Consider the following 15,640-nt stretch of genomic DNA (forward strand, 5'->3'; position numbering starts at 1 on the left):
CCCCAGGTGCCCACAGTCTGGCTGGCTCTCGTCCCCCCCGTGCCCACAGCCTGGCTCCCGCCCCTCCCCGGGTGCCCACAGCCTGGCTCCTGCCGCCCCCCCAGGTGCCCACAGCCTGGCTCCCGCCCTCCGGGTGCCCACAGCCTGGCTCCCGCCCTCCGGGTGCCCACGCACCTCCATCTGCTTGATGAGTCGGCTGCGGTCATCCTTGAGGTGACTCTTGGCCTCCAGCTCGTACTCCAGGTCCTTCAGCGACTGCTCCAGAAGCTGCCTTTTTGTGAGCGCTTCCTCCTCCGCTCGCTGGTAGTCCCGCAACTCTTCCTCCTTGAGGCGTAACTAGAAGGAGAGCGTGTGTGTGTGAAGGTCCCTTGGGTAGTGGGAATGGCAAGGAATTGAACTGATATTGGATAGCTCTGGCAATGATACAGAACACACACCCGCATACAGGTTTGCGTACCATGTGCAAGCCTCGCTCAAGGAGGCCAGAAAACATAGTGCACAGGCCCACCCCAAAGCAAAGAGGGGCAGATCCCACCTCTCTCTAGACTTCAGTTTTCCATGTTGTAAAAAGAGAGTGTTTTTCCTTTGCAAGCATTACACTGTTAGGTTATAAAGTCAATTGATTAGGTGTGGACTAGTATTTTAACTACATAGAACACACACACACACAATAAAGTATATACAAGCACTGTGATTTTTTTTTGCATTATATATTAACATATTTGGATGGATGGACGTGTCATTAGATGGGCCATGGTCAAAGCCACTTGACAGTCACTTAAGTAGCTAAGCATTCTTGTATCAGCACTGTCTCAAGAGAGGTTTAAAGTTTTAAAAACGAAATTAATGGTCTCTAAGCAACTAGCAGGCACAAAATCCAAGAACAAAATCATACTCATTTGGTAACAACCAGTGCTGTGTAGAAGAAAATGGTCACCCATAACTACAGTGCTCTTTTCATCCACAAGGTGGCGCTCGTCTAATAGTTTTGAAGACTGTCCAACAACAGTTTGAGTCTCAGGAGCCTGGTGACACTAGCAGGGGAAAGAAGTGCCAAAACCAACCTGGCGGCTGATTTAACCCTGGCTCTTCGGTTGCCAATGTCAAACCCTCCTGGAGTAGGCACAGAGCTAACACCACAACGGAACACTACAGATATTTATTCCTTGAGGGAGTCCACAGAAAAGCTGGGGAAGCTCTGAAGGATCAGGCTAGGGCAGGAAGACCCCAGGAGGGAGGACTCCAGGACTGCATTCTGTCGGAGAGGAAGATGCCCGTTTCCAGTACAATGGAGAACCCCAGCCACTTCTAGCACAGCCCCACTTGGAGGAAAATGACTTCTAGACACAGGCCCTGGTCTGGTTTGGGCGTCAATGGTCAGTGAAACTGAGAGACAGCACAGGGCAATCATCCACAGAGAGATCAAAATGGGGTGCTCTCTGGATTTGATACACTCACTGCAGAGAAACACTAAATTTCTCTGGGGCTCAATTTCCCCACTACAATATAGGGAACATGTTAAAATGTACTTTATCTGGGAATCAGATGATACCCAAAAATAGTGATCACAAATAATGCTAATCAAATAAACAACTTCCTTCTTGGCATCCTCTGAAACACCATGCACACCTCTCCTAATACCTACCATACCATCACCACCTCTTCCTCCTCCTCCTTTTCCTCCTCCTCCTCCTCCTCCTCCTCTTTCTCCTCCTCCACCCCCTACCACCACCTCCACTTAGCAGGGGGCTGGGGTTCCATCTCCTAACACCGTTAAGTGCCCTCCTGAGAGCACTCAGTAACTCAGAGGACAGTTAGCACAGCCTGAGCATCCCCAGTTCCAATGCCCCAAATTCAGGGCTGGAGAGCGACTGATCAGTGGTTAAAACCATGAGTTTGGCTCCTGGTACCCACATGGCAGCTCACAGCCATCTGCAACTCCAGTTCCAGGAGATCTGGATGCCTCCTCCTGGCATCTCTAGGCACCAGGCTCACATGTGGTACAACAATATACATGTAGGAAAAATAATTATATACATAAAATAAATCCTTAAAAAAAAAAAAAAAAGACAAAACTTTGGAGCACTTGACTCAGAAATCCAAAGCTAAAACATTCTGCCCTGCGGGTTTTGGGATTGGAAATGGCAAATAAGTAAAAATCTCCACAAATAACTCCAAGATCTCTGAGATCAGAAACATTCATAGTACCAAGCATTCGAGGTAAGGAACACCCACCCACCCACACACACAGAGTGTCTGAGAGTAACTTGCTCTCAGATAATAAGCAAGACTGCAAGCCCTAAATGGGACATCTGTCTTACCCCATCCCAGGGGCATCAGAGAAGAGACAGAAAAAAATGGATGAGCCAGGGAAGGGGTGCCGTGCTTTGGAGCACTGTCACAGCAAGGCACAGTCCTTGCACTAAGCAGCTGGGACAAGACTGAGCCACCAACCTTCCATCACAGAGCGGGGAGGAGCTCACTCGGCCCCGCCCCTCCCTGAGGATTTAAAAGTCAGCTAATTGTTGTTCATGGAGAGAAGAACAGTTTTTCTTCAGTGGTGTAGCCGCTGTTGGGTTGTCCAGGCTCCTATGAGCGACTCTAACCTGACAGGGACCCACACCAATGGGAAAGTGGGAGGGCCAGATAGGCAAAGGGGGTCAGCGGGAGAGAGGAGACAAGAGAGGGTCCTGAGGTGAACAGGATCAAGAGACAGGAGATCCACATGGGAGATGTCCTAACGAGACCCACTGCCATATAAATGAATCAACCTGCTAATAAATTAGCAGATCATTTGTTGATATGACAATAAATTGTCATATAGATTAATTTATCTGCTAATAAAAATTCCAGTAAGCAAAACCTTTCCAACCTGTCAGTACCACCTTTAAGTCGTTAGCAGGATTAAGTAAATGAACTAAAGACTAACTCTAAGCTTTACCTCCTAAAGGTCAAAGGCCACCCTCATCTGAACCCGGGTGTCTCACACCACAGGCAGAATGGAAGCTGTCTGGCCTTACCGCATCTGCGTCCTTATCTGCGAAGAGGATCTTCATGGTTCCTTCTCCACTAATGTGTCTAGCCCAAAAATGTTTATACAAATAGCCATGTGGATCCCTGTTTAGGGTCACAGTGACACTGTGGCCTTTTGAAGTTAAAAGAGGCCAGGTATTTGACGTGTTCTGGCAAATGTCTGAGCCCCTCCACCCGTCTGCTCTAAAAATGAAAAGAATATTCTTTTCACAGCAAACAGAGCTGTGATGTCAGCGTGCCAGTTTCTGTTTTCTTGGAGTCCTGTATCACGTAACCCCAAGGCAGAGGAGACCCGTTACCAGGGCTCTTTCAGAAGTGTCCTGGAAACCTGTAATAAGTACCCATTGCTCTTTGATGGGTTCAGCACTGACTCAGGGGGAAGCCTTCCTTTGATCATCAAAGAAATTAAAAGTTTGGTTCTTTTTTTGTTTTCCTTAAAACTTGTTTTCCTGCAGAATTTGTGGGCTCTTCGAACTGGAGGCTGGGGTTAGGGGTAGGGTTGAGAAAGAAAGAGAAATTCGGGCTGGTGAGAGGGCTCAGTGGGTAAGAGCACCTGACTGCTCTCCCGAAGGTCTGGAGTTCAAATCCCAGCAACCACATGGTGGCTCATAACCATCCGTAACAAGATCTGACGCCCTCTTCTGGAGTGTTTGAAGACAGCTACAGTGTACTTACATATAATAAATAAAATAAATCTTAAAAAAAAAAAGAAAGAAAGAAAGAAAGAGAAATTCGAGTCGAATGTCCAGGACCTAGGTGCCTCCACTATACCATTTTGCTATCTTCTTTAGCATTAAGCTACTGATGGTTTGCAGAAGGTGATGCTGAGACGGCTGAGACCGCTTGCTCACCGCCATTCAGTCGGCACAGGCTAGACTCACAGCCAGGAGTCCGGGCTCACAGCTATGATCCTAGCACTTGGGAGTATGGAGCAGAACTGACATGGGAGACAGACAGACAGACAGATAGACAGAAATGGGTACTCATGGAGCTTCCCAGCCTCCAACACCCAACGTCCCCATTAACTTTTCTCTTCCCAGGTCAAGAATGCAATCGCTGCATTTCTTTGCTCTATTATTCTTAAGTAGAAAGCAAAGACTGTGTCTTAGGGCAGCCAAGCAGGTTCAGCAGGTAAGGTGCTTGCCGCGCCGGCCTGACAATCCCAGCTTGACCCCGAACCCTCAGAAAGGGAGGAGAGAACCAACTCCACAAAGTTGTCCCCTGAGCTCCACACATTCACTTGCATCTTCACATACACACATCACATACCCGCAATGATAAATAATAACAAAAATAATATGTTTTAATTATTTCAGCATTCGTAAACCCCTGAGACTTAGAGACTGAACCAAGGCTAGACCCCACAAAGCCACATGCCCAGTCCCTAAGGGCTTCTCTTAGTTTATTTTACAATGGCTATCAAATTTTACCCCAATAGAAGTCAAGAGACCATTGTCACGACTGCAGAGACGGCTCTTGACTTGAGAGCATTTGCTCTCAAGAGTTTGGATCCCAGACCTTACATCAGGGAGCCCACAAACACCTGCAACTCCTCTTCCAAAAAATCAACCTCTTTTGTTCTCCGTGGGCACCAGCACATATGTGGGTGTAAACAGACACACTCACATGGAAACATGCATACACACATAACCAACCAAACAAAATGGTTGTTAAAAGAATCTAATCATCTTAAAAAGAAAAAGTTGTTTTAAAAAAAAAAAAAAACTTTCACTTCCTGCCATCTTGTTCTAGGGATAATAGAAGACATGGATGTGAATGACATGTTTAGACACAGATAGACACAATGTTGTTGCTCTCTAAAAGGTGATTCAACTTTCAGGCAGAAAACTTTGGCCCGAACCAGAGCGTGGCCCAGTTAAAGCTGCTCCTGTTCCGCTTGTGTGTGGTGGGAGGTTTGCCTCTTAGGATGCTGCCTATGAATAATCACTAGAGAACAGAGACCAAGGCAAGCCCCAGAGCTTCCCTAAGCATTCCCCCATCTCCGCCCCCTCAACAGAAGCCTTGCAAAGCAAGCTGGAGGACACTCTCAGAAGAGATAAAGGGGAGGATTTCCCTGGCAGCCTTACCTCATCCTGCATTTTCGAGGCTGCCAGTCTGGCCTTTTCCACTTCCAGGCACTTCTCCTTCAGTTGTGTCTGCATTTCCGCAAGCTCCCGGCGGTTCTTCTCCTTATACTCACCCAGCTGCTTCTGCAGCTCCAAAGAGGACGTGCGGGAGGCCTCAGCAATGTCGGCCATCTAAAGGGAGTGACGTGGTATGAGGGGACCCTGCCATGCTCCATCTGGAGCCCATTCCGACATGGAAAGCATCTCCTCTCGTCCCTGCCAAGCACCAGGCCTGGGCTGTGAGGTCTGGCTTAACCCTGCCTAGGGGACAGCATGGAAGACTAGGAGCTGCGTGCACAGCCCTGAGGTCGGAGCTTTGCTTTTCCCTAACCAGTGCATGGTTGAGGTGTAGCCTTAGCCACTGACGACGTGGCCCTGTCCTTTTAGAAACACTGAATCCCATCTACCTCCCAGAGGGGTTGCCAGAGTTAAGACAAAACCCAGAGAGAACTCTAGTTAGAGCTGAAGAAGTCACTAGCAAAAAGCCTGGCCCAGGGGAGGTATCAGAAAATGGCAGCCTCCCGTGTGCACTTGTAGCAGGCACGGAGCCGGCAGCATCAGTGTGTGCCTTTCCCTGAGAGTGTCTCCGGCAGAAGTGAGCGGAGGGGCAGAAGTTTCAGAGTTTAGGAACTGCCTTTGGAACTCCTGAATGTCAGAGAGACGTGACTACACAGACTCTGTCCAGAGGCCTCAACTCCAGTTCAAGGACCATTAGTTAAGCGTGTGTCCACACCAGGCCAACTCTGTTTATTGTTAGCAAGTGACCAGGTGCCCAGGGCCCTGAGGGGTTTGGTGTTTACGGTTTTTTTTTTTTTTAAGCTAAGTTTCTCTGCATCTGGAGTTTTCACTGAGCCCAGGGAATGGCTGCAGGGTATCGCACCGTCCAGGTGCATCTGTGCTTGGGGGATGATGGGTTTCCTGAGCCTTTGCGGGAGGAAGCGCTGGGCTCTCCACCTGCCCTCTCACCTCCTTCTGCAGCTTCTCGATGGTCTTGTCCAGGAGCCACCGCTCACTCTCCATCTCGTTCTTCAGCTTTCTCAGCTGCTCCTTCTGCTCCGCCTCCTCCCGGAGTTTCTCCAGGAGTTCCTTCTGCTCCTGGGAGACCTGGCTCAGCTCTCTCTGTGGATGGAAAAACTCAGCAGTGCCACTCACCGACCTGGTCACCCTCTGCCACAGGTGGCCAGGGGAACTTCACACCACAGACACAATGAAAGTCATCACCTCTAGGCAAAGGGGAAAGAATCAGGGGATCAGGGACTGAAAGGGTAAACTGACATAGCCAGCAACCCCCATAAGGGCAGAGGTGGGAGGAGGGGTTGCGGAAGTACACCGAGCAGCCACAAGGGCTGGTGGGGTTTAGGCTAGACTCTTAAGTCTAAATGTCTGTTCTTAAAACAGGACAGTGATCTCACAGACCAGCCTAAACCAACTGGGCCAGCGCCCTAGCAGCTGAGCTCCATCTCCAGCCTAGTACAGGGACTTTATTGTTATTATTATTATTCATTTATTTATATGTTTATTTTTCTTGAGACAAGGTTTCTCTGTGTAGCTCTGGCTGTCCCCGAACTCATTCTGTAGGACCAAACTGGCTTCAAACTCAGAGATCTGCCTGCTCCTGCCTCCTAAGGGCCAGGATTAAATGCATGTACTGCTGCCATCACCCGACACAGGAACTCTTAATGTCTGCCTTGTCTCGTGTCCTTGCAAGAGGCTGCATAGAAAAAAGGTTGACATTTGGACACAGTGCTTAACAGTTTATAACCTCCTGTCACATGTGGTTACTCATGCATCTTGAAGCTACTCCTAAGTTGTCCTAGGCTCCCCTGGGTTTGCAGAGTATATACACTCTTGGTGTGCTTGCCAAGGGTACAACAAGGGAGTGAAAATCTAGGGTTGTCTCCTGGTTCCTGGACAGCAGGGGGGCAGGATGTACTTAAGAAGCAGACATTGCCAGGCTGCTTAAGTTCACCCCTACAGGGAACCAAGACCAACAAAAGCTGTTGGGGAAAAGAGAGCAAAGAAAAATATTCAGGTGTGTGGGAGTTTGAATAGGAACAGCCCCCATAGACTCAAGTGTTTGAATGCTTGGCCCTTAGGGAGTGGCACTATCAGGAGGTGTGGCCTTGTTGGAGGAAGTGTCACTGTGGGGGCGGGCTTTGGGGTCTCCTAGGCTCAAGCTATGCCCAGTGTAGCATACAGTCCCCTTCTGCCTCTCGTGAATCAAGATGTAGAACTCTCGGCTCCTCCCAGCACCACGTCTGCCTGCACACTGCCAAGCTTCCCGCCATGATGATAATGGACTGAACTCTGTAACTGTAAGTCAGCCCCAATGAAATGTTTGTCTTTATAAGAGTGGCCTTGGTCATGGTGTCTCTTCACAGCAAGAGAACCCTAAGACATGCCAGTGTGAGGGCCATCAGCCCACTACAGCTACGGCTGGCCATACAGCACGAGCAGGCCAGACCCTGGGGTTTCTGATTTGAGTTTACTTTCTGGGGTTAGGGAGGAGACGAGAGAAGAGGAGTTGTTACAATCAGTGAGGTTGATTCCAATGTGTGGAGAAAACTCTAAGGATCTCTCAAAAACGTGGATACTCCCCCCATACACACAATCCCCCACCCCCACCCATAGTAGTGCTGGCAGTGGTGGTGCATGCCTTTAATCCCAGCACTTGGGAGGCTCAGGAGGCAGAGCTCAGTGAGTTTGAGTCTGGCCTGGTTGACAAAGCTAGTTCCAGGACAGCCAGGGCTCCATGAGAAAAACCCTGTCTCAAAAAATGAAACAAAACAAAACACAACAGGTGAGAAGCAATAGAAGAAGAAATCCCTGTTAACCTCTGGCTTCCACAGATACGTGGTCCTATGCACACAAGCCAACTCTTCATCTTCGCCAATGGTGGTGGTGGTGTGGCCCTGGGACAGCATGGGCACATGCACACACATGTGCACACAAACACACACACAAACAACACATTCCCACACCCACCCACACCCACCTTTCAAAGGTCCCAAGCTTGCTTGTTTTTGGATGAATTTGGGCCATGTCTTTGTAGTAGTGACTTTTTAGAAAATTTTTCTCTCAATCCACCCCCATGCCCAGAGAGAGAGAGAGAGAGAGAGAGAGAGAGAGAGAGAGAGAGAGAGAGAGAGAGAGAAACACATTTCTTAGATAGCTGAAGAGACAGAACATTTTTCTAGGTGGCATTTCTAAGGGACACTTTAAGATTATCTGAGATAATGCTCAAATTCAAGTTTATGGATCCCCATCTGTCCCAAACACTGTGACTCCACTTGAAAAGGCTAGGATTTATATTCTATGTTAAGGGACATCTTGCTACTGTTTGCTGAATCTGATATAAGAGGTAGTGATATAGCTCTTAATTTTTAAAATATTTTTTTCCTTAAAAGAAGGCTCTTAGAGCTGGAGAGTTGGCTCAGCAGTTAAGAGCATTGACTGCTCTTCCAGAAGTCCTGAGTTCAATTCCCAGCACCCACACGGTGGCTCATGACCATCTATAAAGGGATCTGATGCCCTCTTCTTCTGTGTTTGAAGACAGTGACAGTGTAGCATATTCACAAATATTAAATAAATAAATCTTTTGAGAGAGAGAGAGAGAGAGAGAGAGAGAGAGAGAGGCTCTTAGTGCTTATCTCCCCTCCCCCGAGGCTTCTGTATACTGAGACAGCAGACAGGGAAAGCCCTGTCACTTCAGAGGCTGCTCTGTAGTTACTCTGCTCCCATGGCTCTGAGAAGCCACCTTCCTCCTGTCTCCTTCATCCCTGGGAGCTTAGTGAACCTTGGTTACTGATCTTAGTTATGTAGTCAAAGGCTCTGCATCCAGTAATAGGCAATGATCCCCAAGCTCAAGGCCACCATTGTAGATCCACCTACTCTGGGTCTCAGAATCACCTCCACCCCACCCTGCACATGCAGATTTTATTCCATTATTGGGGTTTGTATTGTTAGCATCATCTCCAAGGCTTCCAAGTGTCTCACTCAACACTGCTCCCAGAGTTAAAGCTGCAGAGGGGACCCAGGGACCTGGCTCAGTGGGTACAGCACCTGCTGTACTGTATGAGGACCTGAGCTCAGATCCCTAGCACCCAAGGAACAGCCAGGTGTCTCGATGCCTGAGTGCGACTCCTGCTCAGCACCACAGGAGAGAACTTAGGAAAACTAGCCTTGTGCACTTAGAGCTCTGAACCATGGCTCCAAGTTTGACTCACTTCCTGTCTGCTGTCCCCCACCAGACCCTGCAAACCTGTGGGTTCCCCACTACAAACCTCAACAGCCTGCTGGAGCCAGCCCTTTGCCTGTTATCTTCCCTAAAACTCACCCTGAGGGTATTTGAGCAGCATTTTAAAACCGTGAGAGAGGAGGATAGAAAGAAGGGACACTGAGCCCACTGTGCAAGCGTCAACTTACAGATCTAACGCAGGCCTTGACCACAGTGGACTTCTAATAATCTTCCTGACATCCAAATGGGAAAATCTCATTTTCTACGAACCTCCTGGTTTTGAAGACATATAGCTAGCTGGTCTCAAGGAAATGACTTCTTCCTGTCCCTTTTCATAGCCGTTTTGAAGGAGTGACATCATAGTATGGCATGTGTTTGCCCAAAGGAGAAGGGAAATTGGCTTCTGCAGAGCGGCCACTCCATGCCGCCTGAGAGACAAGGCCTGCTAGCCTTTATACACTGTTTGTATTTTCTCTCTGCAAAACTGTCGAGAATTTTCCCACCAAGGCTTTCTCAGCCTAGGCACAGTGACATTTAGACCAGAAAAGTTCACCGTTGTGGGGCTAGCCTGTGCTCACAGTTGTGGGGCTGGCCTGTGCTCACGGTTGTGGGGCTGGCCTGTGCTTTCTACGATGCTCAGAGTAGACCTGCAGTATCTTCCCACTGTGACAATTTAAACCTCTCCGGAGATTACCAACTGTCCCCTACCTCTGAGTCACCAGTCTGGATGGGCCATCTGAAGCTCAGGGTGGCTATACAGGTGAAAGGCACTCCCTGGAAGGACAGGCCCCGTGGCCATGTCTACCTACATGGCAGCGGAAGGGACAGCCGGGGCTTACCTGAGCTTGCTCCAGCTCCTTCTCCAGCGCCCTTCTGGCACAGGTGGCTTCTTTTTCTTCCTTTCTGGCATGCTCAAGGGCTTCCTCCAGCTGCTGTACTTCACTCTACAATGAAACAGGTCAAAAGATGTAAGGACAAGAGATGGCCATGGTCATAGTGTGCCTGCCGTGGGATAAAGATGATAAGGAACAGCTGGGTTCCTGGGTGTGTACCCCTCTGGAGCCCCACTTTTATGTACATGCGACTTTCTGGATTACTTTGGTGTTTTGTTTTGTTTTCCATTAATACAAGTACCGGAGCTTTACCCCTAGATATGCAGAAACTCCACATAGGGCAAGGTCCTGCTGTAGAAGGCATGCAGGTGCCCTGATGGTGCCCAGGATGGCCCTCTGCCATTCAGCTGTCGTTTCTCACCTACCTCTTTTCCTAACTGCTTCCTACTTTAAAGCCCAGGCAAACCAGATAACTGGTTTGCTAAAATCTCCAAAAATATCAGCTATGTGTTAAAGAAAGGATGTCTTTAGTGAGTCAGCCTACTGGAGGTGTGACAATGGCCTCTGCAGGTGTTGGGAGGTTCCCGAGTGAGCCTCAGAGAAGTGAGTATGTCTGATGCCTGAGTCTCTGGGGACTGTGCGGTCCAGGCCTATGTTTCTCATCCTGATTTTGTCATCTCTGACCGCAGGCCACTCCTAGGGGTGCTTTCAGCTTACCTTGGCATCTTATATAAATCCCGACTGCCTTTCCCACCTCTGAAATCACTTTCAGGAAAGAGGGCTGCAAGCCACCAAACCCCAGCCAAGGCCCTGCCTTACCTCACACTTCCGGAGTGTCTCCTTTGCTTGGGCCTCGTCGCCCTTCACGTCCTCCATCTGCCTCTGCAGCTGGGCCGCCCTGCGCTCCAGCTCCACAATCCTCCCCTGCAGCTTCTCATTCTCCTCCTTCAGCGCTTTCTCACGCAGGCCAGCCTCTGCCTGGCTCTGCTCTGAGGAGTTGCTCCTGCTGGCCAGGACCTCAACATTCTGCAAACGAGGAGAACAAAGAGCTGAGTATTCATAGGTGGTCCTCAACCCGAGGAGGAAGTTGCTGCTGGAACCTCCTGGTATTTGTCTGCCATCCCAGTAACAGGAGGATGAGACAGGTTGACTGAAAACGCCAGGCCAGCCTGAGGTAGTTGGTGAATCTGAGGCTAGCCTAGGCAACTTCGAGAGCTATCTCAAGATTAAAGATTTTTAAAAAGTTGGAGATGTAACTTCATGGCAATAGGCTTGCTTAGCATGTTTGAGGGGCTCATCATCATCATCATCATCATCATTTCTTGTTCTCTTCCTCCTTCATCTTTTTTTTTCTTCTCCTTCTCCAAGACACAGTTTGTCTTTGTAATAGCCCTGTGTCCTAGAACTCAGTATGTAGACTTGTCTGGAACTCACAGAGATCCTCCTGCCTCTGTTTCATGAGTGCTGAGATTAAAGGTGTGTGCCACAACCACTGAGGGAATCACTTCAATACTCAGTATTGAAAAAACAAGCTGAATGTCAGAGGGAGAAGATAGGGTGAGTGACCGCCTACAGGCCACTTGCTGCCTGTCACCTGCTCTTAAGCAAGGTGTGGGCCAGGGTAGAGCTATGGACTTATGCTCCGCCCTCTCTCTGGGCTCTCCACCTTCTAAGGAGCCTAGGCTCTATTCTCACCCCACCTACAAGACGGGGGAAATGAGATGCTGGGGCATAGCAGCTCCATTAGCAAAATGCTTGCCCAGCATACATAAAGCCCTGGGTGTTGTCCCTAGCATCACATACACGGGGTGTGTGACACACTCTCTAGCACCTCCAGTGATGGTGCAAGCAGGAGGAAGAGGAGGTCAAAATCATCCTCAGCTACATAATGAATTTGAGGCTAGCCTGGATTACACATGACCTTGTAACAAACAAAACACATGAAGACAGCACCCCTTCACAAAATGAATCTACAACTAAATTCTAGAACTAAAACTATTTAAACTCTTAGAAGACACAGGAATGCCTATCTGTGATCTTGGTCTACACAAAGGTCCCTCTGCTACAGTAACAAAAGGACAGATGACAAAAGGACAGACAGATGTCTATGTGTGTGAGTGTTTGCCTGCATGTTTTATGTGCACCATGTGTGTAAAGTACCCAAAGTGGCCAGAAGAGGGCATTATAGCCCCCTAGGACTGGAGTTACAGGTGGTTGAGAGTTTGTAATTCACTGTGAGAGTAGCTTGTGGGAAGTCACAAACCTTCACAATGCTGCAGATAGCAGTAGCAGCATAGCAAGGTGGCCCACAGAACAAGAGGAAAGATTGACCAATCAGATCATAGTAGAATAAAGAATTCTTCACCTTCATAATAAAAAGATAAACCACTTCAATCAAACAAACCAAAACCAAACCAAACCAAAACAAACACAGTCTCTCACATAGTTCTGACTGTCCTGGAACTAACTATGTAGACCAGGTTGGCCTCTAACTCACAGAGATCTGCCTGCTCTGCCTTCTGAGTGCTGTAATCAAAGGCATGCGTCTCAATGGCCAGAAAACCACCCACTCTTGACGTAGGCAAAGGATAAGAATAGATTTGTTTCCAAAGAAGATACAGAAACAAGCACATGAAGAGCAGCTCAGCAGGCTTAGCTACTCGGCAAGGGCAGATCAGTGTGACCATTCACACATGTGTAGTGCTAGGGACGATACAGAAAAGCTAAAACTCTTATGCATTGCTGAGAAAATATAAAATTGTGCAGTCATGCAGGAAAGCTGTCAGCTCTTCAAAGCAATGTTAAACCGAGTTCCCCCGAGGCCATCACGTTCACTCTTCTTTATCCCCAAGAGAAATAAAACCCCCCTTACATAAACGTATATACCCATGCTGAAGACTTCGTTATTCATGGTATCCGAAAAGCGGAAACAACTCACATTCCCATTGACGTAAAGAAAGTATGAATCCAGACAATGAGCCGTGACAGGGAGTAAAACGCTGATGTAGGCTACAACAGAAAACGTGATGCTAAGTGAAAGACTGGTGTGGAAGGGAAGTTCTAGAATGGTAAATCTAAAGATACAGAAAAAATAGCTTAATGATTGGCCAAGGCTAGAAGAAGGGTATGGGAAAGAGATGGGGAGGGTCTGTTGATGGGCATGCATTTCATTTGAGAACTAATGAAAACATTGTATTGACTATAGTAATGGCCACATAGCCCTGCAAATACACTATAAAACATGGTGTTGTATATTATGTGAATTATACGTTAATATCTTTCTTTTCTCTTTCTTCCTTTAGACTGACTCAGGGAAGAGCTGGAGGCAGAGTAGGGACGGTGGGCAAAGATTGCTTAGTCCTGAGTGCAGGTCTAGCTGCTTTTAAAGATTTATTTTTATTTAATATGTATGCGTGTTTACCTGCATGTATGTCTGTGTACCCCTGCAGTTACAGGTGGCTGTAATCAGCCATGTGGGTGCTGGGAACCAGACTTGGTCCTCTGCAAGAACGGCAAGTGCTTTCAACTTGTGAGCTATCTCTTCTGCCCCAGGACATAGGGGTCTGCAGCTGTGTTAGTGAGAGGAAAGGGAGCCCTGATGCCTGCCCAAATCATTCAGTGAAGGAAAGAACACTTGTATCCAGCAGGTTCTCACTCTCCTGGAAGTCCCAGGAAAAGGAAGGATGCTGAAAACCAGACCTGGTTTAACCTTGGTTTGGACCCAACTCACACCCTGGTCTGCTAGAGAAGGGCACTGGGTCTGTAAGTTCAAAGCTGGCAGGGTCACCCTGGGCCAAGTCTTCAGAGTGGCACAGGCTGTGTTTGCCTCTAGGGGAGCGTGTGTGTATCCCTGCACTTAATGCTGTTTTGATTATTTGCAAAGTGCTAATTTGCCTTTCTCAGTGTGCTTCGCGGTGTGGTAAACCACACTGAGTTTACAAATAGTTTAACATTGAACATGAGCCTTTGTTGGCAAATCCCTCCAGAAACCTCTGGCCCCTGTTTCCCCATCACCCCCAGCTCACTACTTTATAAAAAGACCACAAAACAAACTTCCCCTTTCCTGGAACCATACCTAATTCAACAACAGTCCTGGCGTCCAAGAATAAACGAAGCCTGTACCCTTTGTTCAAGGCAAGTACTGTATCAAAAGTCATTCTAGAGAGAGCCAAGCAAAGAAAATGCTATAGAAAAGGTTGGCCAGGCCTCCCAGCTCCCAGATGCCCCAGTTCCCACATCGCCTCTTCCAGATCCATGGTGATGTCTGGGTCCCATTCCTGTGGCAAAGATGACAGGTCTAGGGAAGCTCTGCTGACCCAGAGGTCACTGTGCAGACATAGCAGCCATGTTTATAATGCTGGGGATATTTCCTGGACTCCCTCATCTTACGTCCAGATGTCACAGCGAGATTAGAGAGACCATGCCATCAGGGAGAGCACCCAAGGCGCGCGCTTCTGATTGGCAGAGCTGTGCGTCTGCCACCCATCACTTTATCCTATTCACTCATGCGGCCAGTCACAGTCAACACAAACAACCCCAGTCCCCTGTCACTCCAGCAACTCAGAACCCTTCTGCTGCTATCACGACTACAAAGCAAATGGGCTTTTTCTTCTACTGTCATTTTCAAAGCCCGGACCATGACTAAAAGCTGCAGTAAGACTGTGACAGCCAAGGTCAAAGGTTTGGGCAGCATTGATAACAGTGGAAGAGTCAGAAAACAAGGCTGATCGGGTTAAACACTGGCAGGGAGGCCTACAAGGTAACATGTTAGTACCTATTGAAGTTACAAGGGGCATTTTCTTTGCACTGCAACCTCTGAGTATCATAGCCTATGCATGTGCAAAACGGTACAAAAAGAAAACGAGGCTAATGGCCAGGTGTGGTGATGCACACCCCTTGTAGTGGCTATTCCTGGTTGTCAACTTGACTATATTTGAAATGAACTACAATCCAGAATTGGAAGGCTCACCAGTGAACCTAATCTGGAGACTGGGAGATAGAAGTTTCTGATCTGGATCTTGGTATGGAGATCTTGAGACACAGTGGTGATTGAATCCAGAAGATTAAGACAGGGAGATCTCCGAGTCCAAGATCATCTGGGATTAAAGGTGTGGTGGCACACACCTTTAATCTGGGCTACACCTTCTGCTGGGGACCATATAAGGACATTGGAAGAAGGGAGTCTGGCTCTCGCTCTCGCTCTTTCGCCTTCTTCTGGTGAATCTCTATGAGTTCAATGCCAGCCTGGTCTACACAGTGAGTTCCAGGTCAGTCAGAGCTACAAAGTGAGATTCAGTAAAATGAAAACAAAACCAAAACCAAAAAGATCTACCATAAAAGCTTGTGATCTTACTAAATTTTATTCAGTATTGTGTCAGTTCAATGACTCTATGCAGCTGGAGAAGGAAGGA

At 48.1% G+C, this 15,640-nt stretch overlaps 1 protein-coding gene across 4 annotated transcripts in view; it reads right to left on the bottom strand.

Moving 5' to 3' along the window:
* Cgnl1 (cingulin like 1) overlaps positions 1 to 15,640 on the bottom strand; it is a 148,840-nt gene that overhangs the window by 18,941 nt on the left and 114,259 nt on the right. For all 4 annotated transcript variants that reach the window (XM_021207347.2, XM_021207346.2, XM_029543545.1 and 1 more), the window contains 5 exons: positions 11,049 to 11,255; positions 10,236 to 10,340; positions 6,126 to 6,278; positions 5,121 to 5,291; positions 175 to 336 (listed from right to left, as the gene is read on the bottom strand). In XM_021207347.2, coding sequence (XP_021063006.1) covers positions 175 to 336; positions 5,121 to 5,291; positions 6,126 to 6,278; positions 10,236 to 10,340; positions 11,049 to 11,255 — 798 coding nt within the window. The remainder of the gene's footprint in view (positions 1 to 174; positions 337 to 5,120; positions 5,292 to 6,125; positions 6,279 to 10,235; positions 10,341 to 11,048; positions 11,256 to 15,640) is intronic.

This window comes from Mus pahari, chromosome 10 (genome assembly GCF_900095145.1).
Source record: "Mus pahari chromosome 10, PAHARI_EIJ_v1.1, whole genome shotgun sequence".
NCBI lineage: Eukaryota > Metazoa > Chordata > Mammalia > Rodentia > Muridae > Mus > Mus pahari.